Source organism: Lynx canadensis, chromosome B4, assembly GCF_007474595.2.
Source record: "Lynx canadensis isolate LIC74 chromosome B4, mLynCan4.pri.v2, whole genome shotgun sequence".
In the NCBI taxonomy this organism is placed as follows: Eukaryota; Metazoa; Chordata; class Mammalia; order Carnivora; family Felidae; genus Lynx; species Lynx canadensis.
In genome coordinates, this window is record NC_044309.1 from 816,684 (window position 1) to 843,226 (window position 26,543).

The 26,543-nt window shown below is 45.3% G+C and overlaps 1 protein-coding gene across 3 annotated transcripts in view; it reads right to left on the reverse strand.

Annotated features, from left to right (window-relative positions):
* Positions 1–26,543, reverse strand: part of LARP4B (La ribonucleoprotein 4B) — a 92,896-nt gene that overhangs the window by 48,029 nt on the left and 18,324 nt on the right. For 2 of the 3 annotated variants that reach the window (XM_030320667.1, XM_030320666.2), the window contains exons 2-5: positions 19,655–19,789; positions 18,950–19,009; positions 2,323–2,473; positions 1,920–2,060 (exon numbers count right to left, since the gene is read on the reverse strand). In XM_030320667.1, the coding sequence (XP_030176527.1) occupies positions 1,920–2,060; positions 2,323–2,473; positions 18,950–19,009; positions 19,655–19,735 (433 nt within the window). In that variant the 5' untranslated portion in view covers positions 19,736–19,789. Of the gene's footprint in view, positions 1–1,919; positions 2,061–2,322; positions 2,474–6,285; positions 7,958–18,949; positions 19,010–19,654; positions 19,790–26,543 lie in introns of those variants that run through there. The other variant, XM_030320665.1, reaches the window with a different exon arrangement.

Sequence of the window (26,543 nt, forward strand, 5' to 3'; positions counted from 1 at the left end):
GAACAGACCCTTCACCAAAACAGGCATATGTAGAAGATGTTTGACACCATTAGTCACTAGGAAATACAAACTAAAACTATGTGGTCCACTATGGACCACAGCTCAACCATCTTTTCAGAAGATAAACCTACCAGATGACCCATCTGTTCCATTCTTACGTATCTACCCAAGAGAAATGAAAACATCTGTCCATACAAAGTCTTGTGTTATAAACGTTCATAGGAGCTTTATTGGTAATAGCCAAAAACTGGAAACAACCCAAATATTCACCACCAGGTGAATGGAAAAACAAATGGTGGCATACAATGGAACGGAATAAATACTGCTCCGAAATAAAAGGAAATGACGGATGAGTGTTACGACGTGGTTGAATCTCAAAATTAGTAAGCCAAGTAAAAGAAGCCTGACAAAAAGAACACATGACGTAAAACTCTATTTACATAAAGTTCTAGAAAGTGCCAAGAGTGACAGAAAGCAGATCAGTGGTTGCCTGGGGCAAAGAGAGGACACAGGAAGCTTTCAGTGGTGACGGATATGTTCATGATCTTGATGGTTTTACAGGTGTATACACATCTTACCGAATCTGGTAGAGAAATCAGTGTGGAGTGGAAGAGTCAGCGAATCAACTCGATCGTGCACCCAACACCGTGCTCCAAACTAGGGAAAATAAAACTTACAGACAAGCTGGGATGCACTCTAAACACGTGATGTTTATCGTACATCAATTATGCTTCATTAATGCCCTACACCCCCAAAAGCAAAGAGGAGGAAAGGGCTGGGGTCCATGGAGAACAGAAGGTGTAAAATAGCTGTCCAGGGGTTCAACCGCACCGTAGCCCTGGCCACGCCAAGGGCTAGCCGGGAGTCTGTGACCCCGAACTGACGATGAGAGCATTCCACGTGCTACCCATCTTGTTCAGCCACCTGCGCCCACCTGCTCAGGGGTCAGCACGTGGCAGGTAGAGAGCTGACGCAAGAAAGTAACCAAGGAGACGCTCTGGGTGCTGCAGGCGGAGCCAGATCACAGCGGGGGCCACCAGCAACAAGTGCCAGCGGCCACAGTGCAGGCGCGATGTGCCCAGGGCTCACCCTCCCCCGGAAAAATACACACACACACACACACACACACACACACACACTGCTGGACTACGGAAGTCTGATAAGCAAGACGTGCAATGAGTTGTGTTAACAGATCGCCTCCCGGTAAGAATGCGGCAGCGGCGCCGAGGGAAGGGGGCCCTTCTCTAGCTCAGGTGTAGCTCCAGACAGTCACCCGGGACACCAGATGCACTCACGGTGCGGTGCGTCTGCTCTGCTCTACCAGATTCCCAGTAGATAATCTAGGGGAGTTATTTCTCCCACTCTGGTGGCCCCATCCAATGGTTAGTGAGGAGAGAGTGGCCTGCCCCACAGTCTGCTGGCGCTCTGAACTGTGAGTCGTCTCTTAGATGACAGTGGAATCAAAATTGGAGGTGAGCCATCCATGCCCCATCACCCCTGGGTACTTCTACACTGGCCACATCCTGGCCCCAAAGAGAACTGCTCTGTTCCTTCTTCTGAAAACAGGCTTCAATACTCCCTTCCGCGGAAAACCAACTTCCTTTGGGGCTGACTCTCTATTTCAATACTCACGTTCCTTTTCTGTACTTCTACCAACACCCGGACCTATGGCCCATCTTCTGCTTCTCCTGATTAAACCAGACCCACCTTTCAGGAACTGCTCAGATCTTAAAATGCCTTGTGGCACCTTGCCAACCAGAACTCATCTCTGTATCCAGAAAAGAGGGAGTTCAAAGTAGAATCAAAGGAAGCAGTGAAAGGCAACAACGTTTAGAGGAAGATTTAAGAAGCTCAATTTTAAAAAGCAACATAAAACAGTCCTCAGTGTATATAAAAATGAATTCATGAAAGAGCTTTACCAGTCTCGCTGTTTTCCGGCGGAGATTCATACTCTGAGCGGTCCAGAGCCGACGTGCTCACAGCTGGTCGGTCCGGCTCCTGCAAATCCGACAGCGCCACACTCTCATGACCTTTGTCACCATCACCATTGGCATCCAATCCTGGAATTAGGAATATTACCCCAAAGGGCAGGATTAGAAGAATAAATTTCTCTTAAAACAAAACAAGCAAAACACAGGCTTAACAGTTGCAGTTACTTGAGTTTTTTTAACTTGATTGTGACAGATCTCTTGGCTCTTAAATACAGTAACAAACCAGGACACAAATCTTAATTGGTAATTTCTTAAAGATGGGTTAAATGGGAACAAAGACCAAGCCTTGAGGGCAAAGGCCCTCGTCAGCACCAGCAGGCTCCAGACTCACCCTCCTGGCCGCAGGCTGTGCAAGGCCCAGCCGGCTCCTCCCAGTTTGCACTCACACCGCCATCCGCCGCACTGCCCGCTTCCAAACGCAGCACGGGGGTCCCCCACACTTTAGCATTAGGGTTTAGCTCTGAAACCTTGGCTGTCGGTACCTAGGGGAAAATGCAACATATACATTTGTATCCCAATTCTAAACAAACACAATTTTACTCATTAATTTAGAGCTGAAACGCCTCTACAGGAGAGAATTACACGTGCAAAGTAACAAAAGTTGATGCACTGAGCTGGGCCTCATTCACCATCAGGTTCCTCATTTCCTACTAAGTGCAGGCTCTCGAGAAACTACAAATGAAAGACGAGGTCCCCAACTTCATGAAGATTCAATAAATAACTGGGGATCCAACTGTCATCTCTGTTCTAGACAACCCAACACAATTCACAGATTTACAGAGACGAACAGAATGTAGATGGATAAAGTTCATACGTCACAGACCTCACTACCGTCCCTCGGCATTTACATGTTTTCAGTCTGTTTTTTCTTTTGTTTTAACCCCTGCCCGTCTCTCTCCTAGTCCAATGCCGTTGTAGAGCCTGGGTGCCGAGCAGACTCTCCACCGTGCAACCACACACATCCAGCTTTCCCACATTACTGTATTCAAGCCACCAAACTGGCCCCCTGAGCTCGTGTACACACTGCATGCTCTCTAAGGTCTTACCACTAACCTGGGTCTCCCCCGCCGGTGGCACCCGTGCAGCTAACTGCCCCGAGCGTTCCCAACACAGACCCACGTGGTCCTAGGAGCGCGGCGCCCGGAGGCAACACACTCGCAGCCACTGCAGTGCTCCTCTTGCTACAACACGTCTGTCTGGCCCACGAGCCCACATAAACTCCTGTATGTCCCTTTGGTTGGCCACTGTATCGCTCATATCTGGCAGCCCTGACCTCAGGACAGACGTGCCCGAGAAATACGCTGAGGGACGAATGTGTCATACGCAACACAAAACTTGCATGTTCTACTATCCAAGGAATTGTGCAAAGTCTTAGGCCACAACTGAGGGGAAACCTATCCTTATGTAATTTACTACTCCTTAAGCAGTAGATGCTCAAATCCAAATCAAGTGTTAGGAACTTAACACAACTTTAAGCAGTTAACCAGTATTCAAGCGATCCTCTTGAGTGACAAGGGACGAAAGAATGGAGACGTGTGATCAGGAGCAGATGACAGGAAGACTACCTCTGAGTCTGCTAGATGCCAGGTGCACTCTATGCACCTTCATGGGCTTCATCGCGACAACCCTGACGGTCTCACAAGTAGGAGAGGAGACCAAGGCAGACAGAGGTGAAGCAACCTGCTCACAAAGAGAGTAAGCAGAAGACCGTCCTAACCCCGGCAAAAACGGAACACTGGCAAGTGTTCATTACCGTCTTGTAATTCACACGAAGAACAGCTTTCCCCCGTTGTATGTGAGGCGTGGGGCTTCTCCTGCGGTCACGTGGGACTCTCAGTGCCTGTCGACAACTCACGCTTCACCTGCTTGGCTACCTGTCTTGCTTCTCCACTGAAAATTCAGGGCCAAGCAGTGGTTATTAAAACCAAACGTGAGCTGACCTTAACAGCTGCGTCCTGAGGCGATTTCACATAAATGACCAACACCACTCTTTCCGAGTACAGCATCCACAAATCCTGACGCTCTAAAGAAACTCAACCCCCCAACGCTAGGCTCCATAAAGCAAACCTACTGACTCACACACCTGTGTGTTCTGGACAGGAGAAAGCACGGCCCCACCGATGGCCTCCCGAGTAGGGAGTGAGGGTAACTAGGATCAGAGAAGGGAAAAGGATTGGGGATAAAGTATAAAGTAGGTGACACGGTGGGGAAGGAAAGCGGCCAACGCTTCATCTCAAATTAGCACCGCCCGCTCTTCGATCGGCCGCCGAACCATCACTCGGAGCAGCCCACTGGCTTCTGAAGCGTCTGCCCCTCTGGTTCTTCCACCTGCAACCTGGACCCGGATGAGAAAGACGTGCACCTGGGCACAGAGACAAGAAGGTCCGAAGAGAAAGCCCCACGTTAAATGTACTCGAACTAGGAGCCCACCCAGACACACGTCACAGCTGAAGAGCCGCTTCGGAGCAGGACACACAGACCTCACAGGAAGGTCAGGCGGCCCCAGGGGCCGCGTGGGCACCACACTGGACCCCGGCACGTGGACCCCAGCAGCTGACCGGCAAGCACGCCCGCTTTCGTACACAATCATGTGTGTATCACTCAAAGGCCGAATTTTCTAGTGTTTTGCCTCCACAATTCAAGAAGTGAGCAATTAGTTGCATGTAACTCTTTCTGGCAAAACTCCCAAATGTGGGAATGGAAAGGAAAGAGAGAGGGTTAATGGTTAATTCCCTAAGTAGTAGGGTTAAATTTATTCTTATTTTCACATCATTGGCATTAACATTTGAACCACATCTATCTCCTTACTATCATCAATCATTTTTCTTGCCTAATGCAACAAAAATCACTAATAATAAACTAGTATCAAGAAGACAAGTAACAAATGTTGGCGAGGATGTGGAGAAAGGGGAACCTCGTGCACTGTCGGAGGGAATGTAAACCGTGCAGCCGCCCTGGAGAACGGTCTGGAGGTTCCTCAAACAACTGAAAATAGAAACACCAAATGATCTAGCAATCCCACTTCTGGAGATTTACCCTGAGGAAGACAGAAATAGTAATTTGAAGAAAATACAGGCACCCGTGTTCACTGCAGTATTATTTACAGTGGCCAAGATATGGAAGCAACCTAAGTGTCTCCTGATAGATGAACAGATGAAGAGGTTGTGTGTGTGTGTGTGTTGTGTACATACACAGCGTAAAGGGACTCTAACACCCTGCCATCTGTGACAACATGGATGCACACAGGGAGCATTATGCTAAGTGATGTAAGTCAGACAAAGATAAATACCATATGACCTCACTCACATGTGGAATCTAAGAACAAACAAAGAGACCGAGCTCACAGAACAAACTGGTGGCTGCCAGAGGTGGGGATGGGGGTTGGGGAGATGGGTGAACTGGTTTTGTCTCAGTTTAAACAAGCTGAATCTATAAATAAATAGACGTAATATATACTTATTTATTTTATAAATAATTCTACAAATATTATAAGTTATGAGTATTTTATAAACAATAATATATATGTTTATAAATAAATATAAATGAGATTTGCTGTTAGAAATACGCCTCTCAATTATGCATGTCCAAAAAGACTGCTTTAAGGGCAAGAGTAACCTCATGTTTGTTCACTGTTTGCACTTAGTACAGACTGTCTGCAAAGACACTCACATTAGCTGCCCGTTACAGCAGCTTCTATGAAGCTTCTTCCAATTGAGCAGGGCCTGCCTGGGCACCGTGGTCGGAAAGCCCTTGCAGGTGCTTCCCACTGACAGGAGACAGATTTCAGAGCCAGGTAAAGCAGCAAATTTGACCTGCCTCGTGCAGGTACCATACAAAAGTAAGAGAAAGCATAGGTTTTGAGTCTTCTATACTGTCCAAGCGCGGCCTTTCAGAAATGACGTTAAAATTCAACGGGCAGATGTCTACCCCTGCACCAGTCAGGCAGTGTGAGGAAGGACAGAGGCCGCACAGGCTCAGGTGCACACACAAAACATCCACACACAGAAGGGGGGCTGCACCAAGCTGCGACTGATGGCCAGCAGCGCTGGGTTCAGTGCTGACAAGAGCTGACGCACAAACTCGGGCTTAAATACACTGAACAGTAAACTGAGTCACGCTCTCCAGTTTGAAAATGGTTAAGCTGATGCTACAGTAACTCATATCCTCATAGGAACATTCAAATGACTGCTCACTGCTTAAAAAAAAACAACAAACTCGGTGACAGTTAAAAGCAATCAAAACAAAACGCTAGCATTTCCCAGCACCATAATAAAAACTGCTAAAACATACTTACTAAATGTCCGCCTCTATTCTGCCATCCCCAAATTGCAGCGTCTTCTGCCACTGGTAGCTGATATGGGGGCTTCTCCATCCAGAACAAAGCGACCTCTAAGTCTGGCGGCTTCCTGTGCAGACACTCATCAGGCATCTGTTCCTCTTCTAAAGCGTCTTTCCCAACTGCACGAGCCCACGGACAGCCCTCTGGATAGCTGGTGCAGCCGTCAGCCAGTCCTCCGGAAAATGTCTGACTCGCAAACCCTCCCACTGGGTACCAGGTGAGTCCACTCGAAAACTGGGAGTACCATCCCTCTGGGAAGCCCTGCAACCCTCCTCTTGCGAGACTTCCAGGTATCGTCACGGCGTCTTCTGTGAGTGACAGAACGTGGTCCCCGCAGTGTGGTGCCACCATTTCTGCACCGCCACCTGGGATGGCGGGAACGACCTGTAGCGCCTGGCGAGGAGGGTCTGTGGATCTGTCCACGTGGGCAGGATCAACACCGGTCACACAGGAATATCCCTCAAGAGTCTCACCTAACTCCATTTCTCCAAAAGTCACCTGAGGGCTTCCCACAAAAGCCACTCCGCTGCTAAATGCAGGGCCATCAAACGTGGGCTCGGCACCTCTTAGCTGCAGACAGGGTGCGCGCATGCTTGTCCCGCGCCTGTCGAGGCTGCCCGTCTCCCCTCCCTTACCTGCTAGTGCTGGCCTGCTTGTCCCCGACGTGCTGCCACCCAAGGTGTCAGAACCTTCCTCCGCCAACTCTGAGAAACGCTGCTCCGGTCCTGGTCCCGCATTTTCACCGCTGTTAGCAGAGTCTTTCTCTTCAAGTACTTGTGACCTCTGCTCACCTGAACTTGAACTCTGGTGTAGAGGTGGCACAGGATCAAGAACTTCATGTCTGTGGTCCTTCACTCCGCAGGCTTCATCACTTGCTTCTCCGTGGCTGGTTCTAGCACCGGGGCGCTCTGTTCTGTCGGACCTACTATGAGTCCGTGTGTCCTGACTGGGTGCTGCCCTGCGTGCTGCTGTACTGGTGTCCCAGTTAAAGGTGGCTTTCCAGTCTGACTTTGCCTTTCCTCCGACGTTCTCACTGGTCTCTCTGAGACTGGCTTTCAGGGACTCTCTGCCGGCACCTGCTAATCTTTGCTGGTCACTCTCCGCACTCTTCACACACGTTCCATCTTCTGTTTTATAATTCCGGCCAGTTTCACTTTCTTCTTCAGTGCAGGCGAAAACGAACGCGGAGGAGACGGAGTTACTCTTAAGACATCTGGAGCCATCAAGAGCCTTCCCATCCGGGGGCACTTCCCGCGAGCTTCTGAGGGCCGGGGCACCCATTCTTTGGAATACTCGCTCCGTGTTAGTGTCGGACGGTGCACCAGTTAAATCACAGATACGTGCTTCGGCCTTGCCAGGCCCGGGATCCACACGCGGGTCTACCGGATGTGAAGATCTCCGTTCAAAAGCCCTCTGTCCACGACCCTCATCTGCAAAAACGCTCGTTTTATCCTTATCCCGAGAAGATGAACAACTCTCAATCTGCAAAGACAATTCTTTATCTGCAAGCTGCATGCTCCCACGTTTCAGGCTGCAGCCAGCCCATCGCTGCCTCTCGACCATCGCTGGACCCGGGGAGTGTTCTGGTCCAGGATCACCAGGTCTCTCAGGGGCTACTTCCTGGAAACTGGCATGAACGGGAAGACACTCATTTCCGAAGCTCAGGGGAGGAAAACACCTGTGTGAACTTAGGTCAACCCTACCTAGACGTATGAAGAGACTGTCTGGTCTGCCAGCATCGGAGCTGAAGTAATCGTTGCCTTTTAGCAGTCTGACAGAATTATTTTCTCTTTCCTTTTCAGAGTTTACACCCCGACCTCCACGGGCTGCTACAGCCCCAGATCCCCCACTTCCTGCAAGCAAATCGGCACGTGAACCTCGCGTCGGACTCACTAGTTCCTGACTCCACTCCTCGCTCTCTTCGGGGATGGCGTGCACGCGTCCTAGCGAGCCAGTGTGTGTGTCACTACTAAACTCAGTGAGCACGCCCACTTGACACGAGGCGCTGCTCTCGGTGTAATCGTTAGGGAACCCGGGGCAAGCATGTGCCCTTAAAGACACGGTCAGAAGTTCACGACCAGGGCGAGTACTTCCCTTAAAGGCTTCCTTCATTCCCCCCGGACCCGGCAGGCCCCATGGGGCCAGCTCTCCCCGCGGAGCGTCTAACCGCCCTGGGCCCCGCACAGCTTTCTCTGGAGGCCGGGACCCCCCGCGAGTCCCCTCTGCGGGGACAGCTGACCAACCGTCTTCTACCGCAGCTGCTCCACACGCGGGGGCCCCTGGCTCAGCGGCAGCGTCCAGGCAGGCGGGATCTACGACACAAATGCTGTAAAACTCGCTCCCTCTCCAATCCCCGTGTGCCTGGTGACCGACACGCACACGGTCTTCGCCCTTCATCTCCCTACCTGCCCAGCGTGGACGGGCGGCACCACTGCCGATTTCAACGGCCACCACTCCTCTCCCCTCTGGCACCGGGTCGGGCTGGGCGGCCGGGGAAGGGCCCAGACGGCTCCGGTAGGAGGGCAGCAGGGCACCAAAAGGACACTCGTCCCCTTTGGAGCAAACACCTTCAGAGAAGCCCGGGTCGCTGACAGCGCCCGCACGGCGGGCATCCGAGACACCGTCCCGGCCCTGCTCGACAGCAACAGTTTCGGAATTCTTGTCACTCCCGCGTGAGCGTCCGCACCGAGTGCGGGGTGGGGACCCCGGGGAGGAAGCAGAGCCCGCCGAGCGACCCCACAGACCCCGCAGACCGGGCCCGTGGGGCTTCTCCCCTTCAAGGGCATCAAATAATGAGGACAGAGCTGTGCTCCTCTGGCTCTCCGGCTCCGCCTCCTCCACAGATTTCTGCAACAGGCCGGCTTTTTCCCCGTCATTGTCGCCACCGAGTTCCCTGCTGAAGCAACAACCCATGTCCGAAAGCTCGCACGCTCGCATAACACGCCCGGCCTTCTCGCAGCCTCCACAGGCACGTCTCGGAAAACCTGCTCTGGTTTCCGCCGGAGGCCAACACCCAGATCCCAAAATAGCCCCTTGCACGACAGTCACATGCCCCTGCCACTCAAATCCAAAATCCTAAGTGCCACAGGCCCTGCCCAGCAGCCAGCCTCCTCCACGCACTAAAACCCAAACAACACATGGATTCCAAAGATTCAGACTCAGAAAAGCGACAAATAATTTTCACATTATTTTTCCCATTCTCATAAACTCAATTAGAAAAATGCTGTAATTGTTATACGAGCCAGAACAAGGCACTTCAGACTCCTGCCTTTTCCAGTGTTTCCACATTCTCTGAATTCTGTATCAGGGGATGTGGCAGCCACAGAGGCTGGCATGCATGCTCCCCAAAGAGTGCTCTTTAGGGTGTACAGGCAGTAGAGTTGCACCTCATTCTCTGCCTCTGAGCCTGAGGTCTGTGGGCGTGGAGGAGATTCGCACAAGAGAGGCACAAGGTTGGAGCTGGAGCGGTGTCCTTAGGGATGCACGGTGAGAGACACATTGTCTCGGATTTACTTTAAAACACCCCAGCAAGTAAAGAAACACATACCTACGATTTTTATAAAGCATGTGCGTGTGTGTGCGTGTGCATGTGTGTGTGCGTGTGCATGTGTGTGTGGACGGAAGGAAGAGGTAGCAAAATGAGAGGGGGGAAACTGTTCAAGTTCACAATGGGCACACATGGTTCACTTAATTATTCTTACTTGCACAGAGCTCTGAACATTCTCCTTAAGAGAAAGGAAAGAGCGAGGCACCTGGGTGGCTCGATTAAGCGTCTGACTCCGGTTCAGGTCTTGATCTCCCAATTCACGAGTTTGAGCCTCACATCAGGCTCTCTGCTGCTAGCGCAGAGCCTGCTTCAGATCCTCTCTCTGTCCCCTTCACACACGCTCGCTCTCTCTCAAGACTAAACATTTAAAAAAGAGAGAGGGAGAAAGGAAAGAGCAAGAGAAAAAGAGGAAAAAAAGAAAACCAACACCCACCAGGCCAGGACCAGGACCAGGAAGTCCCTCAAAAGTTCCCACTCCTGATTGAGGTATCTGCCCAGGTGTGAGGCTGTTTGTGTCACTACACGTGTCAGCTTTGGCAAGTAATCTGATCTCGGCCTGTTTTCCCACTTGTAAAATGGGACCAAAAGCAATACCTATTTTAAAGAGCTGCCGTGAAGACAGTAAGTAAAATACTCAGAACGGAACCCTAACAAATTCTGGCCCCAGCCCACTTCTACAATCTCCTCTTTCTCTACGATGCCATCCTCCTTACCTTCTCTCTCTCTTCCAGAGAACTCACCCAACCAACCCCAGCATGGCCCATCTTTCCTCGAACCATCCATCATGTCTCCCACTCCTGTCTCCCAATCTCACCGTCCTTCCTAAGGCCAGCCCTCCCAACTACGCAAGATGACCGCTTCCCATCCCCACACGCTGGCCGCTCTTTATGCCTCTAGGAAAGCATTCTAACAGAAGTCTTGGTGCCTGTAACATCAGCTACTTCAAACCAGGGTCTGTGGTGGCTGATGCAACCACAAAATTTTATTACTTTTTTTTTAAAGTAATCTCTACCTTCAATGTGGAGCTCGAACTCACAACCCTGAGATTAAGTGTCGCATGTTCTACCAACTGAGCCTGCCAGGCGCCCCCTGATACATTCTTCTTATTTTTTAATAATACAAACACAAAATTTTAAAGATATGCTCACGTGTGCACATAAGGTTAGTAGCACAGTGGCACTGTGTGACAATACTTAAATTGACCTACTCTACCAGAAAGAGAGTTGGATTTAAAATGTTACAAATTCATTCATGCCTGGTGAGAGCCAAGTAACTCCAGGTATGCCTCAGACACAAATTGGCAAAAGCTATGGGAAAGTCGTTCGCACGGCATTCAGCAGCTCAGGCTGTGGTAAATTCAAAGGAACCCTGGGTAAGCAGACCACAAGTACCTGGTGAAGCAGCTTTAGTTCCAGCAAAACATCACTTGCCACACTAAATGAACATCATAAATTTGCATTTTACTGGTTTGGGCAATCAAGTTTTATATTTGGTAAAAATTACATGCATTAAGAGTTTATCAGTAGTTCTATATATTATTAGAAAAACAATTTAACAACAACCTAGAAAAAATTCTCATTTAAAAGATTACAAAAAGTCAAGCAAAATGGTGAACTAAGAAGCTCAAAGCTTCTAAACTCCCCTACAGAAATATCAAGAAAACAACCAGAAGCTTCTAAACCAACTCTATAGGGAGCTCTGAAAAAGAATCACAGGTTTATGGCAACTAAGCAAACACATAGCAAGAAAAAACTCTCCATGGGGCGTCTGGGTGCTCAGTTGGTTAAACGTCCTACTCCGGATCTCAGGGTCATGAGTTCAAGCCCTGCACTGAACAAGGAAGGAAAGAAGGAAAGAAGGAAGGAAGGAAGGAAGGGAGGGAGGAAAGAAGAAAGGAAGGAGGAAAAGAGAGAGTGAGAGAGAGAGAGAGAGAGAGAGAGAGAAAATGCTCTCCTCCACATGGTAGGCATTTCTGTGGCATGGTGTGGTCTTGGTCTAGGGGGCTCCCAGACCCCACCCCGCCGGAACTCTGCAGAGGGAACAGAGTAAAACCTTATCTGCAAATTAGTGTGTACATGTGTTCAATCCTAGCTGGAGTTTTCCCTGTCTCACATAACTCAGAACACAAATGGGAAGTGGCAGGCAATGCTCATAAAAGCTGTAAGGCAGCTTCAAAATCACAACCCCCTGGGGCAAGGGGTTACCGGTTGGAGACACAACCAGAAACCACGTGAAGCTCAAAAAGAATAGGGTGCAACTCTTTGGGAAATCAGGGTAATCAAAAGCAGCCATGTATATGGGAAATTCTGAAAGCCACATCCAGTCAAGACATACGCTCAAAAAAAGTCCTGAGAAGACCTTAGGCTTTCACCTCAGGTTGACCCCTAGTCTCCAACCAAGCTGAACTACTCAGTGACGAACTGTCTCAGAACAGAGGCAGTATGAAGACTGGGAAGGTTAACTGTACTCTCTCTCTTGTTTTGGAGGGGGAAGAAGGTGTCTGGTCTGTTTCAGTTCATGGTATTAAGGAAATCTGTCAAAATATTAGCTGAACACAAGTCAAAAGAACAGAGACTTCAGCGAACACATATGAAAGGGAATAGTCTCTCCAAATTAGTTTGGAAAAGTCTCAAAACAATGAGACGTCATACACATTATAAATAAAATCAGGAGTGCCTGGGTGGCTCAGTCAGTTAGGCGTTCTGCTTCAACTCAGGTCATGATCTCCCAGTTCGTTGGTCTGGGCCCCACATCAGGCTCTGTGCTGACGCTCAGAGCCTAGAATCTGCTTTGGAATCTATGTCTCTCTCTCTCTCTCTCTCTCTCTCTCTCTCTCTCTCTCTCTGTGTGTGTGTGTGTGTGTGTGTGTGTGTGTGTGTGTGTGTCTCACCTGCTTGTGCTGTCTCTGTCTCTCAAAAATAAACATTTAAAACTAAATAAATAAAATCAAACACCCAATTCTCAGCAATAACAACACAAAATCACAAGGCATGCAAAGAAACAGGAAAACATGGCTCATTCAAAGGAACATAATTCACTGTCCCTGAGAAAGCTCAGACATGGGATTTATTCCACAAAGACTTTAAAACAATCATCTTGGGGTGCCTGGGTGGCTCAGTTGGTTAAGTGTTGGACTTCAGCTCAGGTCATGATCTCACAGTCAGTGAGTTCAAGCCCCACGTCGGGGGCCGTGGCTGACAGCTCAGAGCCTGGAGCCTGCTTTGTATTCTGTGCCTCCCTCTCTCTCTTTCTCAAAAATAACAAACATTAAAACATTTTTTTTCAAAAAAAACAACAATCATCTTAAGGGCGCCTGGGTGGCTCAGTCAGTTGAGCATCTGATTCTTGATTTCGGCTCAGGCCATGATCCCAGGGTCCTAAGATCAAGCCCCATGTTGGGCTCCACACTGCTCATGAAGCCTGCTGAAGATTCTTTCTTTCATCTCTCTCTGCCCCTCACCCACTCACACACACGAGCATGCTCTCCCACTCTCTAAATATTTAAAGCAAGCAAATAAAAACATAATCATCTTAAATATGCTCAAAGAGCTGAGGAAAAACACGGACAAGGAACTAAAGTTAACCAATAAAACAATATAGGAACAAAACAGGAGTATCAACAGAGAGAGATTTATTAAAAAAAAAAAAAAAGCAAACAAATATTCTGGAGCTGAACGGTACAATCACTGAACTGAAAAATTCACTAGAGGGGTTCAACAGCAGACTTGGCAGAAGAATCAGCAAATCTGAACAAGGGACAAACGGAATTATCTAAAGGAGCAAAAGAAAAAAGAGGAAATGAGTGGAGCCTAAAGGATTTATGAGACACCAACCAGAGGTCCAACACACGTACTGTGGGGGCCCCATGGTGGGGGCAGGAGACGAAGAGCAAGAGAGCATCTGAAGGAACAGTGGCCAAAACTTCCCAAATTTGATGAAGTACAGGAATTTACAAATCCCAAATCTCAACAAACATAAAGCAGAATAAACCCAAAGAGACCCGTACCAAGACACATTACAATCACACTGTCAAAAAACAAAGAATCTTTAAAGCAGCAAGAAAAAACTCCTTGTCAAGTACAAGAGGTCCTCGATAAGAATGTTAGCCAATTTAGCACGAGAAACCTTGCAGGAAGAAAGGCAGTGGGTGATCAAGTGCGGACAGAAAACACTGTCCACTGAGAAGTCCTTATCCAGCAAAACTCCTCAAAACCGAAGAAGAAATTAAGACATTCCCAGATAAACAAAAGTTGAAATAGTTTGGTCACAGCAGGTCTGCCCTGGAGGAAAAGGTAAAGGAGTCCTTCGGGCTGCAGTGAATACACAGGACACAGGAACTGGAGATTCTAGAAGACGCAGAGCTCTCTGGTGAAGGGGAAACAAGAAAGGCACAAGAGCCAGGATCACCGCCACTCTGCCTTACAGCTTCACTTTTTATTTTCTTCAGGATTAAAACTATCAATCGATACTGTTGGACACAGTGACAAAGATGAAATGTGTGATACCAGTAACATAAGGGAGGGAGAGAACTTGACAGAAGTAGTTTCTGTGTGCTATTGAGGTTAAGGAGAAATCAATTTAAACTAGACAGTTGTAACTTTTGATGTTATATGTAATCCCTATGGTAAGCAGAAAGATATATAGATGATACATATAAAGGTAAGTTTGCAGAATAAATGACTAAACTGTCAATTATGCCATGTTGATGCTAATGAAACTTTTCAATTTAAGCAAAGTATGCCTTGCAAAGTATCAATGAAGTACGTTACACAGTTCATGTCCTTATGTGTCTTAAAACTCCCAAGAGAGGGGCGCCTGGGTGGCGCAGTCGGTTAAGCGTCCGACTTCAGCCAGGTCACGATCTCGCGGTCCGTGAGTTCGAGCCCCGCGTCGGGCTCTGGGCTGATGGCTCAGAGCCTGGAGCCTGTTTCCGATTCTGTGTCTCCCTCTCTCTCTGCCCCTCCCCCGTTCATGCTCTGTCTCTCTCTGTCCCAAAAAATAAATAAACGTTGGAAAAAAAAAAAAATTAAAAAAAAAAAAACAAACTCCCAAAACACATTAAAAAAATTTTTTTAATAACATGAAGAATAACTTCTTTTTTTTTTTTTTTTAATTTTTTTTTTTCAACGTTTATTTATTTTTGGGACAGAGAGAGACAGAGCATGAACGGGGGAGGGGCAGAGAGAGAGGGAGACACAGAATCGGAAACAGGCTCCAGGCTCTGAGCCATCAGCCCAGAGCCCGACGCGGGGCTCGAACTCACGGACCGCGAGATCGTGACCTGGCTGAAGTCGGACGCTTAACCGACTGCGCCACCCAGGCGCCCCGAAGAATAACTTCTTAAAATATAATCAAATACATAAGTAATACAGATGATTAGAAAAGAATGAATCAATGAAGAGAAAAGTTATAGCCAAGAATGCCCTTGTAGGACATAAAAACCATCAGGATAGGCAAAAATTATGGGGCGGGGGGGGGGGAGGGAGGACTGGATTTGACTCTATTACAAAAAACAATTTGGTTACTTTTCAACTATATACCCTTAATCCATATTTACACTACTTTTTAAGTTTATTCATTTATTTTTGAGAATAGGGGAGGATCATGAGAGGGGGAGAGAGAATCCCCATGAAGCGGACTCCATGCTCAGTGCACAGTCCAACTTGGCGCTCGATCTCATGAACCATGAGATCATGACCTGAGCTGAAATCAAGAGTTGGACACTCAACCAACTGAGCCACCTGAGCCACCCCATATTTACAATAGTTTTAACAGTCTTTTCTATATAATAAACTTATAAAATAAAACATCTATTTGTCTACTTCAAATTACATCTCAGGCTCTAACCTCTCTGCTGAGGTCCACCTGGCCCCACCTGCCCACTTCACTGCTTGCTTTAATTTCTAACAAGAGGATTTGCTCTCCACAAACCTTTACTTCTCCAGTTTTTTCCATCTCAAAAAAAATGAAAATGCCATCCATCAAGTTGCTCAACGACCCCTGGTTTATCTTTTCCTCACCCCAACCTCTACATCCAATCATAACTCGAACCCACTTCCAAAATAAATTTGAAATCCACTCGTTCCTAGTCTGACCCACCACCATCACTTATAAGCTTTCATTCCTTAGTAGTTTATTTGCTTTCTTTGCTTCCATGCTTGACTCACTGCAACCCATAATATATAAAAATGTAATGAGGCCAAAATAATCTTCCTGAAAGGTAAATCACACTATTCCCCACCTAAAATCCTCCATTTTTATTCCAAGTAATTTCATCCACTCAGAAACAATGCAAATTGTGCCACATGGCAAAGAGATGGATTTTGTCTGGGGTATTATTTTCCATTTGTTTCTCTTTTTCAATGAGATAACAGATGCCAAAGAGGAAGTATCTTTGGATTTGGACTCTGAAGCCAGTTGCCTGGGTTCAAATCATGGTTCTGCCACACTGCAGTTGAGAAATCTTGAGGAAATGACTTAAGCCTCTTTGGGTCTCAGCTTCCTTTTGTCAAAGATCAATTTCTGATGCTTGCTGATTAGCTAGGGCTGTAGTAAATAGTTACTTCTCAGTAAGGTTTTATTTTGGGGGGGGGGGGAGGAGGAAGGAGCTGTATAATAAATACGATTAGTATTACCACCGGCTAAACGCAAAGCTGCTCCTGAATTGTTCAGACATTTATTTGGGCATCACTATGGCAATTCTCCTACTCACACCAACTCGGGGGGAAAGACTGAACCTTCCAGAGACTATGACACATGCTCACTCAGCAATCGAAATGACTGCAGACTACTGAGCGTCAACATCTACAGCCACTAAACCCGCCACCGCATGCACACTCTCAGGTGCACCATGAAGAATGGCAGCCAGAAAGCTTTCAGAGCAATGCCATCTAGAGTAATGGGAAAGAAGTAACCATACAAATGCCACAGAAACCAAATGGCTAAAGGAAGAATGGCACCGTAATGTAAAGAAAATATACAACACCGGGTACAAGGAGACACACAGATGAAATCATGCCCTGTGGGAAAATGGGTGAAATTGATGTATGCTGATTACAGCTACATAAAAATGTGTGCACTCTTTGATTTTCTGTAAAGACGCTCAAGCTTGTTATAAATAAAGCTTTATTAAAGGACACACATGCTGTAAGCCCAGATGTCCCTTCCGGCACCTTCCGGCTCCAGTATTTAAGGATTCTGTTATGACACGAAAAAGATAGGATAAGTAGGCAGAGAGGGAAAGATGAGGACCTGAGGTCCCTGGATGGGGACACACCTTTCTTGGAACAATGCTGGGAGTGTATGACTAGGGCCAACCCTGTCAGGCAAAAGGTCCCTCTTCAGAGTGTAACAGACACCACCACCACCACCTCAGGGTCCCCTCAGGAATTTGACAATCAAAATGCCTAACTCAAAAAAGTGGGTCATAAAACTTATGTTATATAGGGGAAGCATGACCCGTCTGACTCCTCACTCAACTGCATCGAGACCATCGGAAGGAACAACCCAGCACCTAGAGCTGCCAAGCCAATAAGGATGGGACCTGAGAAGGAACAAGGGGGAAGGGAAGGGAGACCAGAACCTTCTAAAACGAGGACCCTTGCCTAGAGTCACGGGCATTTGGAAAAGCCCCCTCTCCGTAAAGAGAGCTTTCCTACTATTCTTCCTTTCTGATCTTCTACTCTAATAAACTTGGGTCTGCTGCTCATTTTGCGTCCACCTCTTCATTCTTCAAAGTGGCGAGACAATGAATCCCAGGTATTGTGGTAAAAAATCCTGCAACACTGTGAAAACCTTAGTGTGCAACACCCTGTTAACACTGGTAAACAACATATCCACTTTACAAAACCTCAGATCAGAGATGGGATCTGCCCAAGGGACACCAGGGGTCCTGAATACTAATCAGGGCTGGACCAAGAACTTGCTACATGTCTTTATAAGGCGTTAACTCTTAAAAATGACAAAGAACATAAGTGAAGCAGCACTAGTTGCAAATTATTTCTGCACAGAAATGAAATGCTGAGTTCTGGCTCAAGTGTTTCCATTCTCTTCTAGATAGGTTTTGTCTCAATACTTACCAACCAAGTGAAAAAAACAGGCAAAAAAACCTCAGAAGCCAAAATCTAATTTTTAGCCCTGCAATACGTTTTAAAAAGATATCTATCTGAATATTATGTTGGACTGTAAATCAACCATGGGAAGGAGGGAGATTAGTTCTAAAAAAAAAAAAATTTTTAATGATTTCTGTATAATTTCCCTTAGACAACTAAAGGTCTTAAATTTAGAATTTAAATTACTTAAAACATCATAGAATTCATTTAAAACATCAATACAATATACGAAAAAACTCTATTTCATAACAATGAAATAGTATTTTGGAGGGTATCTTTCATTTTTAAAAATTCTACCTTATTAAAAGTAGATCAGCAATCCAGTCTCCTTCAATTTCTACATGAACTGCTTACAGTTTGGGGAAATAAATGAAGTTTACTATAAAGTTTATAACATTACTTCACAAGTTTTCCTTTTCTTTTTTAAATTGTGCCTGGTTTATAAGATCACTTGGAAGACTGCCAAGCTAAGTGTAGCATGGCTCCAAACACACCTGACACAGGCACAGGAGGTTAAAGCAAGATTTAAAAACCAATGGATCTCCATTTCCTTATTCTTTCATTAACCACAACTAAAATGTGAAACCAATTTTCTTAGTAAAACCTTACTGTAACTTGTGTACTTTAAAAAACACATGTTTCAAAATGTAGAGCTAATCATATACATTCAGCAGATTATCAGTGAACACTAAAAACAATGTGATGAGTCTCTGACACTCAATGAACACAGGGCACACTGCGTCTAGAACTATACACACAGCACGCACACACACACACACACACACACACACGCCAGATGAGGATGTACGGTACTGAACACTTCCAACCCATGTGGGTCTCTCCCCCACTTCATCCCCCTTTCTTGGGAAACATCAACGTTTTCTAATTCTGTTACAATAAATATTTGTTGTGAGGCAGTATCTGTGGGCCTCCACAGTGACTGATCTCAGAACTGAATTACCTGACTCAAAGCTGGGATGGAGCTGGTCTGAGAAGTGGTTTGAGATATGGGACCATTCATCTGTAAAATCGAAAACAGCAAACACACCATCATTACGATATAAAGCAGCATTTTCAAACCACAGTGATTTAGCAAAAACAAAACCCACTGAGGAAAACACATTTTTACATGACAAAGAAATTCAGTGAGATATTCAGAAAGAGGTAGGAGCCTTGAAACTTAAAATATCTTAAAATTCTGCCTGACCACCGTAATTAAAATTCCTTATAACTTCAGTGGGGAAAACTAAGAAAAATCTGTTTTTTGCTTGACATGATAAAATCTTAAAATAAACAAAAGCAATCAAAATAAAAAATTTATAATTAATTCTTTAAATACATTCTTTAAATTAATTCTTTACATACATACCAGTACAACAGGTACAATGTTATTAAAGTATTTATAAATCACTGCATTTTTCTTAGGAATTTAAAATCCAAAAGCTCTAAGTGTCTAAAGCTATTTGTTTTCTCTATCACCTAAGTACTTACAGCTTCCTCTACTAAGCTACCCATAAACTGATTCAGAATATAACTCCTATATTTAGCCTGTAAGATATGCCAGAGTTACTACTTTGATTTACTTCTGAAATCCAAAGGAGCATCTGTTATCAGAAGAAGAGGAGAGGAAGGCATCAGGCCAATTCTGGACTCGACCCGCACTCACCAGATGAGCGCTGTCTTTCCCTTCCTGGACTCGCTGGCCCTGCGGTTCAGCCACGACCTTAGTGTCCTGATCAGAAGTCATGAGCTGTTTACTTGGTGGCCGCACTGGGAGAAGCTGAATGGCCAGCGAAGGATGCTGTGGAACGACAAAGACAGCACATCAGTAACTGGAAGTACGGAACACCAGGGGTTCTTACAATTAAGTGACTAGGAAGTCTGCAAACCCTCAGGTTTTCATGTGCTTATCCCTCTGGAGTCTCAGCAGTTCAAAGAAATCTGCCGGCGATTTACACCTTTGTACCAAGCCAAGAATATACCAAGACTAGAAATCATGTGCTAACACATACAAACCCACTGACGCCCACAAAACCATTTTTTTAAAAACGGAAAATTACAAAACTAACAGAACTCCCATTTGTGACCTGATGAATCCCAAATTTATATGTACGTATCATTTTTGACTAGCACCATCAATTTCATTTTCTTCCAGGACAACAGTTATCAAGAACTGAACAGTAAGTACTTGAAAAGGAATCCCACGCCAACGGAAAAGCACCTCCAGACAGCAGGACCAGAGTTGTGAAGCTAGCAGCCTTTCCGGCTCAGCTCAACAGCTAGACCCTGAACTTCAAACAACGTATCTCCTTTGATGTTCCCGAACAGCGTACACAGTAACTCTGGTCCATGAGGCGGGACCACAATACCCATGATTTCATCAGATCAGTCTGAGAACCAGGGTTCCCAGACAGCCAGGCCTGACCTCCACCGCCTCACAGCACCCCAAGGACTGGATTTAATCCCTGTATCTCTCAGGCACTTCTGAAAACACAGCATCCACATGTCAGATACAGAGACTTAAAAGCTAGCTATCGGTCTCACGAGGTGACCATGCAGGTTTTTGGTTTCCATGATGGCGATGGCGCTCCCTTCTCTCAATAACCAGCTTATGAACTTCGCAAAACGCTTGTTATAATGAAACAATCTGATGATCAAAGGCGATCTCATGCACTGGTCAACTCTATCATCAGAAGCACAAAATCACTTCCGTGCTATTAGGCAGGTTTGGTAGTATCAACTACTCAAAGGGAAGAAGAAATGCTTGGGACAAATCCATTTCAGAAAGGTCAGTATTTTCCAAAATACAGGATGAATGACAAACGTTGAAGTGTAATAGTTTGTAATATTTGTGAAACTGTAATAGAAACTACATCGACTCTCACGAAACATCAAACCCAAAAAATAAAGACCCAGAACGGTAACCAGACTGACAAGTCACAGAAAGTACTGTAGATGCTTTACCATATTAACTGCTGGATTTCTAAGATTCTTAAAGAAAAAATGTTTGGTTAAAAACAAGGTAAGATAGATAAATGGGGGGGGGGGGGGAATTCAATTACAAAGAATCCTTTATTACATCTACTACCTCCATTTTTTTTCCAGTCAGAAGTATGTGCCTCCCGGTCCAGTGTGCCCATGCATGCTGGCAACGCTCCACCACAAAAAGAAAGAAAGGAAGTCGTGGCAGTGTCCTGGGACGACAGCATGGCAGGCCCGGTCTGTCCCGGGCGCCCCAGCCACGAACCAGTGATCCTGATGCCACACCAGTCCACCTCTTCATTACCGACCCAGCCAGCACACACAGCTTTCCTCGGGCCCTACACCCGGAAACAGGGGTTCCTGTGTGGGCAGCACAGAAGGCACACAGCATTACAACCAGACTTGGTCGAATGTTTCAATCCAGAAGACCGTTTGGCAGGGCGGCACTGATGACAGCTCCAGCAGAGAACAAGCCTCCCAGGCACCCATTGTGAGACCACAGCCGTCCTGAGGCCTCAACGACTGCCTCCAGAAATGGCCAGAATGCAGGTCTCGGGGCTGGACTAGAAGGCTGGGGACAGGGTGGAGGAAGGTGCCACCAAAGCAAAGCCTGTGCTGGCCCCAGACCTAGCGGTCTGAAGTGGTGACAGTGTCCAGAGGCAGCCTTCACAACGGCCTTCCAGAGCCAAACAAAAGGAGTGATTTCCTTGGTTCAATTTCACCCGTCGCTGTGAAAAAGCAGAAAGACGACACCAAAGGGCCCTTCCTCCTATCTCGTGGTCTCTATGCTAGCCGGACATTTTACATTTCATCTGTCAAGGCTACACCTGGAAATTTTATCAATCTTATTAAACACTTGGGACGGTACGGTCCTCTCAGATCTATTTCTAAAGAATCCTTTTCCCATACACCAGAAATGTCTGTTTCATAATTAAACATTTGTTAAGGGCTCCGGGGTCCCATCCAGGACCCCACATCGCATTTAGGTGTGACTTCTCGTCTCCTCCACACTGTGACAACTCCTCAGCCTCTCCTCATCTTTCCTCTTCACTTTCCAAGTGTGAAGGGCTCTCACGGCCACACACGGACAACGTGCGGAGCAAAAAGAATGAATGAGTAACAAACACGTTAGGATCCACGACAGTTCAAAAAACCACCACGCTGGTCACCTGCGGAGACTGTCAGGATTCCAACTCATTCTTCTGAAGATTCCTAAAGGCAAACAACCGTCAGCCTGCCTTCCTTGGAGGACGGCAGCGGCATAACCGAAGAGCTGAGCGGGGCGAGCTGCTCTCTACGCAGGAAGCACCACTAATAAGCGGGGACGACTGAAGTAGAAAATCACAATAATGCAACATCTAATGAAATAACGAAGGCAATTACCATCGACGTCTGCTGAAATCGGGCAGAGAGCTGACAGAAAACTTTATAATGGCTAGATCGGATGGACACTGAAGCCGCTTTTCAATCTCATGACTGAAAGTGTAACAACCAGCTGTTACACTCTTCTTGGTGTGAGCAAAGAGCACCGTTTATGAAGTATTCTTGCCAAAAAAGAACCTTTAGTTAATCAAACCTCTAGATCTGACTCCCAATTTAAAGGAAATTCTGGGGCAATACACGTTAAATAACACCAACACAAAGCCATTAGCTAAATCTAAAATGTGGGGCATTCTAGAAGACAGATGACCTCATTTCTGCACGAAATCTAAGACATGAAAAAATGGAAGAGATTTTTATTGCTACAAAATACAAAAGCTTTAACCAAAATAACCTTATGTGAGAACTGTAACGAGACTGAAATAAATTAACTCTAGAATGACATTTTTGACAGGAAAAATTGAATGTTGCCTAGGTAATAAAGGATATTATAGAATGATTATTAATTCTGTTGAGTGCAATCCAGGTGGTGTGGCTGTGGAAAAGTCTTATCTGTGAGATATACAAACTAAAAGACTATGGGTACAATTATATATCCGGAATTTGCTTTAAAATATGCTAAAAACTGTTTTGGTAAATTTAAGAGACAACACAAAACAAAAATGCAAGAATGCAGCAAGTGGCTAACAGCTAGAACTGGATGACGGGTGCACTAAGGACTGCTATACCGCCTGCCCTCTCTACTTCCGTGGTTAAAGTATTCCGTAATGAAAAATAAAAAGAAAAATCTAATTAGGACATAGTTACCAATATCCATCTGAAACTTCACACACTTACTGTTGTTTAAAATCTGCACTAATACAAAAATATGTAAACTATCTCATGAACAATGTTTAGCTTTAGCAAAAAAAAATAAAAATAAAAAATAAAGAAAAATACAGAAAAGCAGAAACTAACACAATATATTTCAACTATTTAAAAGATTCAGAGATTACCTTAGGTTAAATAAGCAGGATATGAGACTGTGGACAGTATAATTACAAGTATATTTTAAAAATTCACACAGCTGACTTTGTGAATATTTAAAAGTAATACACTAGATGACTAACAATGTATGACCAAGAGTTAAAACACCAGGATAGTGTCTTACGTTGTTTCATTTCTGTAGTCTCAATTTTCCAAATACCTTATTGTTTTATAATCACACATGCTTAATGAAACTCATCCAGCTTGCTGGTGCTGTGTTTACCAAGCAAGCATCAAACAGTTCAGAGCCCCCCGTGCGGTACCTTTCCAACAACAGAAGTACTGATCGGCAGGAAAAGCAACCAGGACTCTTCCCAGTGGGTTGTCAATACAGATTAATAAAAATGCCAATCAGCTGTCACACCATTTTTTTGTGAAAATTCACAACTCAGTCTTGTTCTCTAAGACAGGGGGTCTCCGAGGGTGGCCTGTGCCTGTCAGGGGTCCCAGAGACCTTCCCAGGGGCCCTCAGATCATACCAATTGTCACAACAACTCCAAGATGCTGTTTGCCTTTGTCTGCTCGCAAACTGCCGTGGAGTTCTGGTGTGGTTACAAAGGAGAAGAGTCAAGGTTATGTGAAGGGACTGTTAACACACTCCTCACTGTTCCAGCTATTCATCCGTGTGAGGTCAGATTTCCTTCTCATCCTTCAACCAAAATAACACATCACTAACAGATCAAATGCAGAAACACAGAAGAAGCAACCTGAGATTCTATTAAATTAGACACTGAAGAGATTTATAAAAATACAAAACAATGCCATTCTCCTCATTAAATTATTTTTTTGTTTTGGAAAAGATTGCTACCTTTTCATAAGCAATGATATTTATTTTACATGTAATGGCTTTGCTATTATTGTTAAAGAAAAACTTTTTAAATCTGAGTCGTAATTTTTAATGCCAATATACAGATAAGCCCCATAAACAAAAGTTCTTCAAGATCTTCAATAATATTTAGAAGTGTAAAAAGGTCCCAAGACCAAAATGTTTGAGAACCACTGATATAAGGCAAAAGGAGCGCTATGTACAGATGCCTGGCTTCCATGGACAGGAGACAGCCTGTGTTCACGGACCGGAAGCCATGGTATTCCTAGGATGGCAACACTGCACATCTACAGAATCCATGCAATCCCTATCAAAATCCCACCTGCCTTTTTTGCAAAAATTGATGAGATGATCCTAAAATTCCTATGGAAATACAAGGGACCCAGAGTAGCCAAATCATCTTGAAAAGAACAAGCTGGAAGACTCACACTTCCTGATTTCAAAACTTACCACAAAACTACAGCAGTTAAGACAGTGTGGTATTGACATAAGGAGAGACATACAGAACAACAGAACTTAAAGAGTCCAGAAATAAACTCTCACATTTATGGCCAGTGAATTTTCACAAGGGTGCCAAGACCATTCAATGGGGGAAAGAAAATCCTTTTCAACACGTGGTGCTGGGACAACTGGATATTCACACGCAAAAGAATGGAGTGGGGCCCTTATCTCACTCTCTCTATAAAAACTAATTCCAAATGAATCAAACACCTAAATATGGGGCACCCGGCTGGCTCAGTTGGAGGAGCATGCGACTGTTGATTTCAGGGTTATGAGCTTGAGCCCCACATTACGCATAGATATTCCTTAAAAATAAATTAAAACAAAAACAAAACCTAGGGGCACCCGGGGGGCTTAGTTGGATGAGTGTCTCACCCTTGATTTTGGCTGAGGTCATGATCGCAGAGTCATGGGATCGAGTCCTCTGTCGGGCCCCGTGCTGAATATGGAGCCTGCTTCAGAGCCGCACTCTCGCTCTATGGGGTGCCCAGGTGGCTCAATCAGTTAAGTGTCCAACTTCGGCTCAGGTCATGATCTCGTGGTTCATGAGTTTGAGACCCACATTGGGCTTTCTGCTTTCAGCACAGAGCCTGCTTTGGATCCTCTGTCCTCCCTACTGTCTCTGCCCCTCCTCTGCCCTTTTTTTTTGTCTCAAAAAATAAACTTAAAAAAAGAAAAAAAAAAGTCTCTCTCTCTTTGCCCCTTCCCTGCTCACGTACTCTCTAAAATAAAAAACAAAACTACACTCAACTAAACTAAATGTAAGAGCGAGAATTATAAAACTCAGAAGAAACCACAGGAGTAAATCATCTTAAGCCTGGATCAGGCAATGCCTGCTTACGTAGGACACTAAAGCACAAGCAAAAGAATTAAAAATAAATTGGTCTTCATCAAAATTAAAAACTTTTGTGCTTCAAAGCACACCACTACCAAGTTGAAAAGACAGCCCACAGAATAGTTGAAAATATTTGCAAATTATATCTCATAAGGGATATGTGTATATACACAGAAAAAGAAAGAGAAGAATGTGTTCCTAAAACTCAATTATAAGAGACAAATAAGTAAAAAAATGGGCAGAGTATGAATTGACATTTTCCCAAAGACATACAAATGGCCGATAAGTACATGAAAAGATGCTCGACATCATTAGTCATTAGGAAATGCAAATCAAAATACAAAATACCACTTCAAACTCATTGGAATGGCTATAATCAAAAAGACAAGTAACAAGTGTTGGCAAGGATGTGGAGAACTGGAATCTTAATACAATGCTGGCGGGAATGTAAAATGGCACAGCCACTTTGGCAGACATTTGGATGCTGAACACAAGGACATCACATAAGCCAGCATTCCCACACCTAGGTATATCCCCAAGAGAACTGAAAGCATTTATCACCCCCAAAACTTGTACGTGAATATTCAAATAGCGGAATAGCCAAAAAGTGGAAATAACCCAAGGAATAAACTGGAAGAGGTTAAGAACTTTATTTTCATACATGTGCTTGGCATACCTCAGTGGATTTGCAAATAACAATGACACAATCATAGTTTGAGAATTTGATAATTTCTACAACAATCAAAATAAAGATAGAGACCTGGAGACTTCCTGACTCCAGAACAACATGAACATTTTTTTTCTTGGTTACAAAAGGGTAGTGTGTAAACATAGATGATTTGTCTGTGGATCAGAAATCCAAAAAGGGAATGAATTAGTATTTGGATCTGTGTCATGCAACGGTTAGTCTAAATGCTTCACAAAGTCACTCAATCAACCTCAATTTTCTTAGCTCTCATGCCCACTTAGCAGCCTGGGAAAATGCGCTCAGACATGACTCAGTCA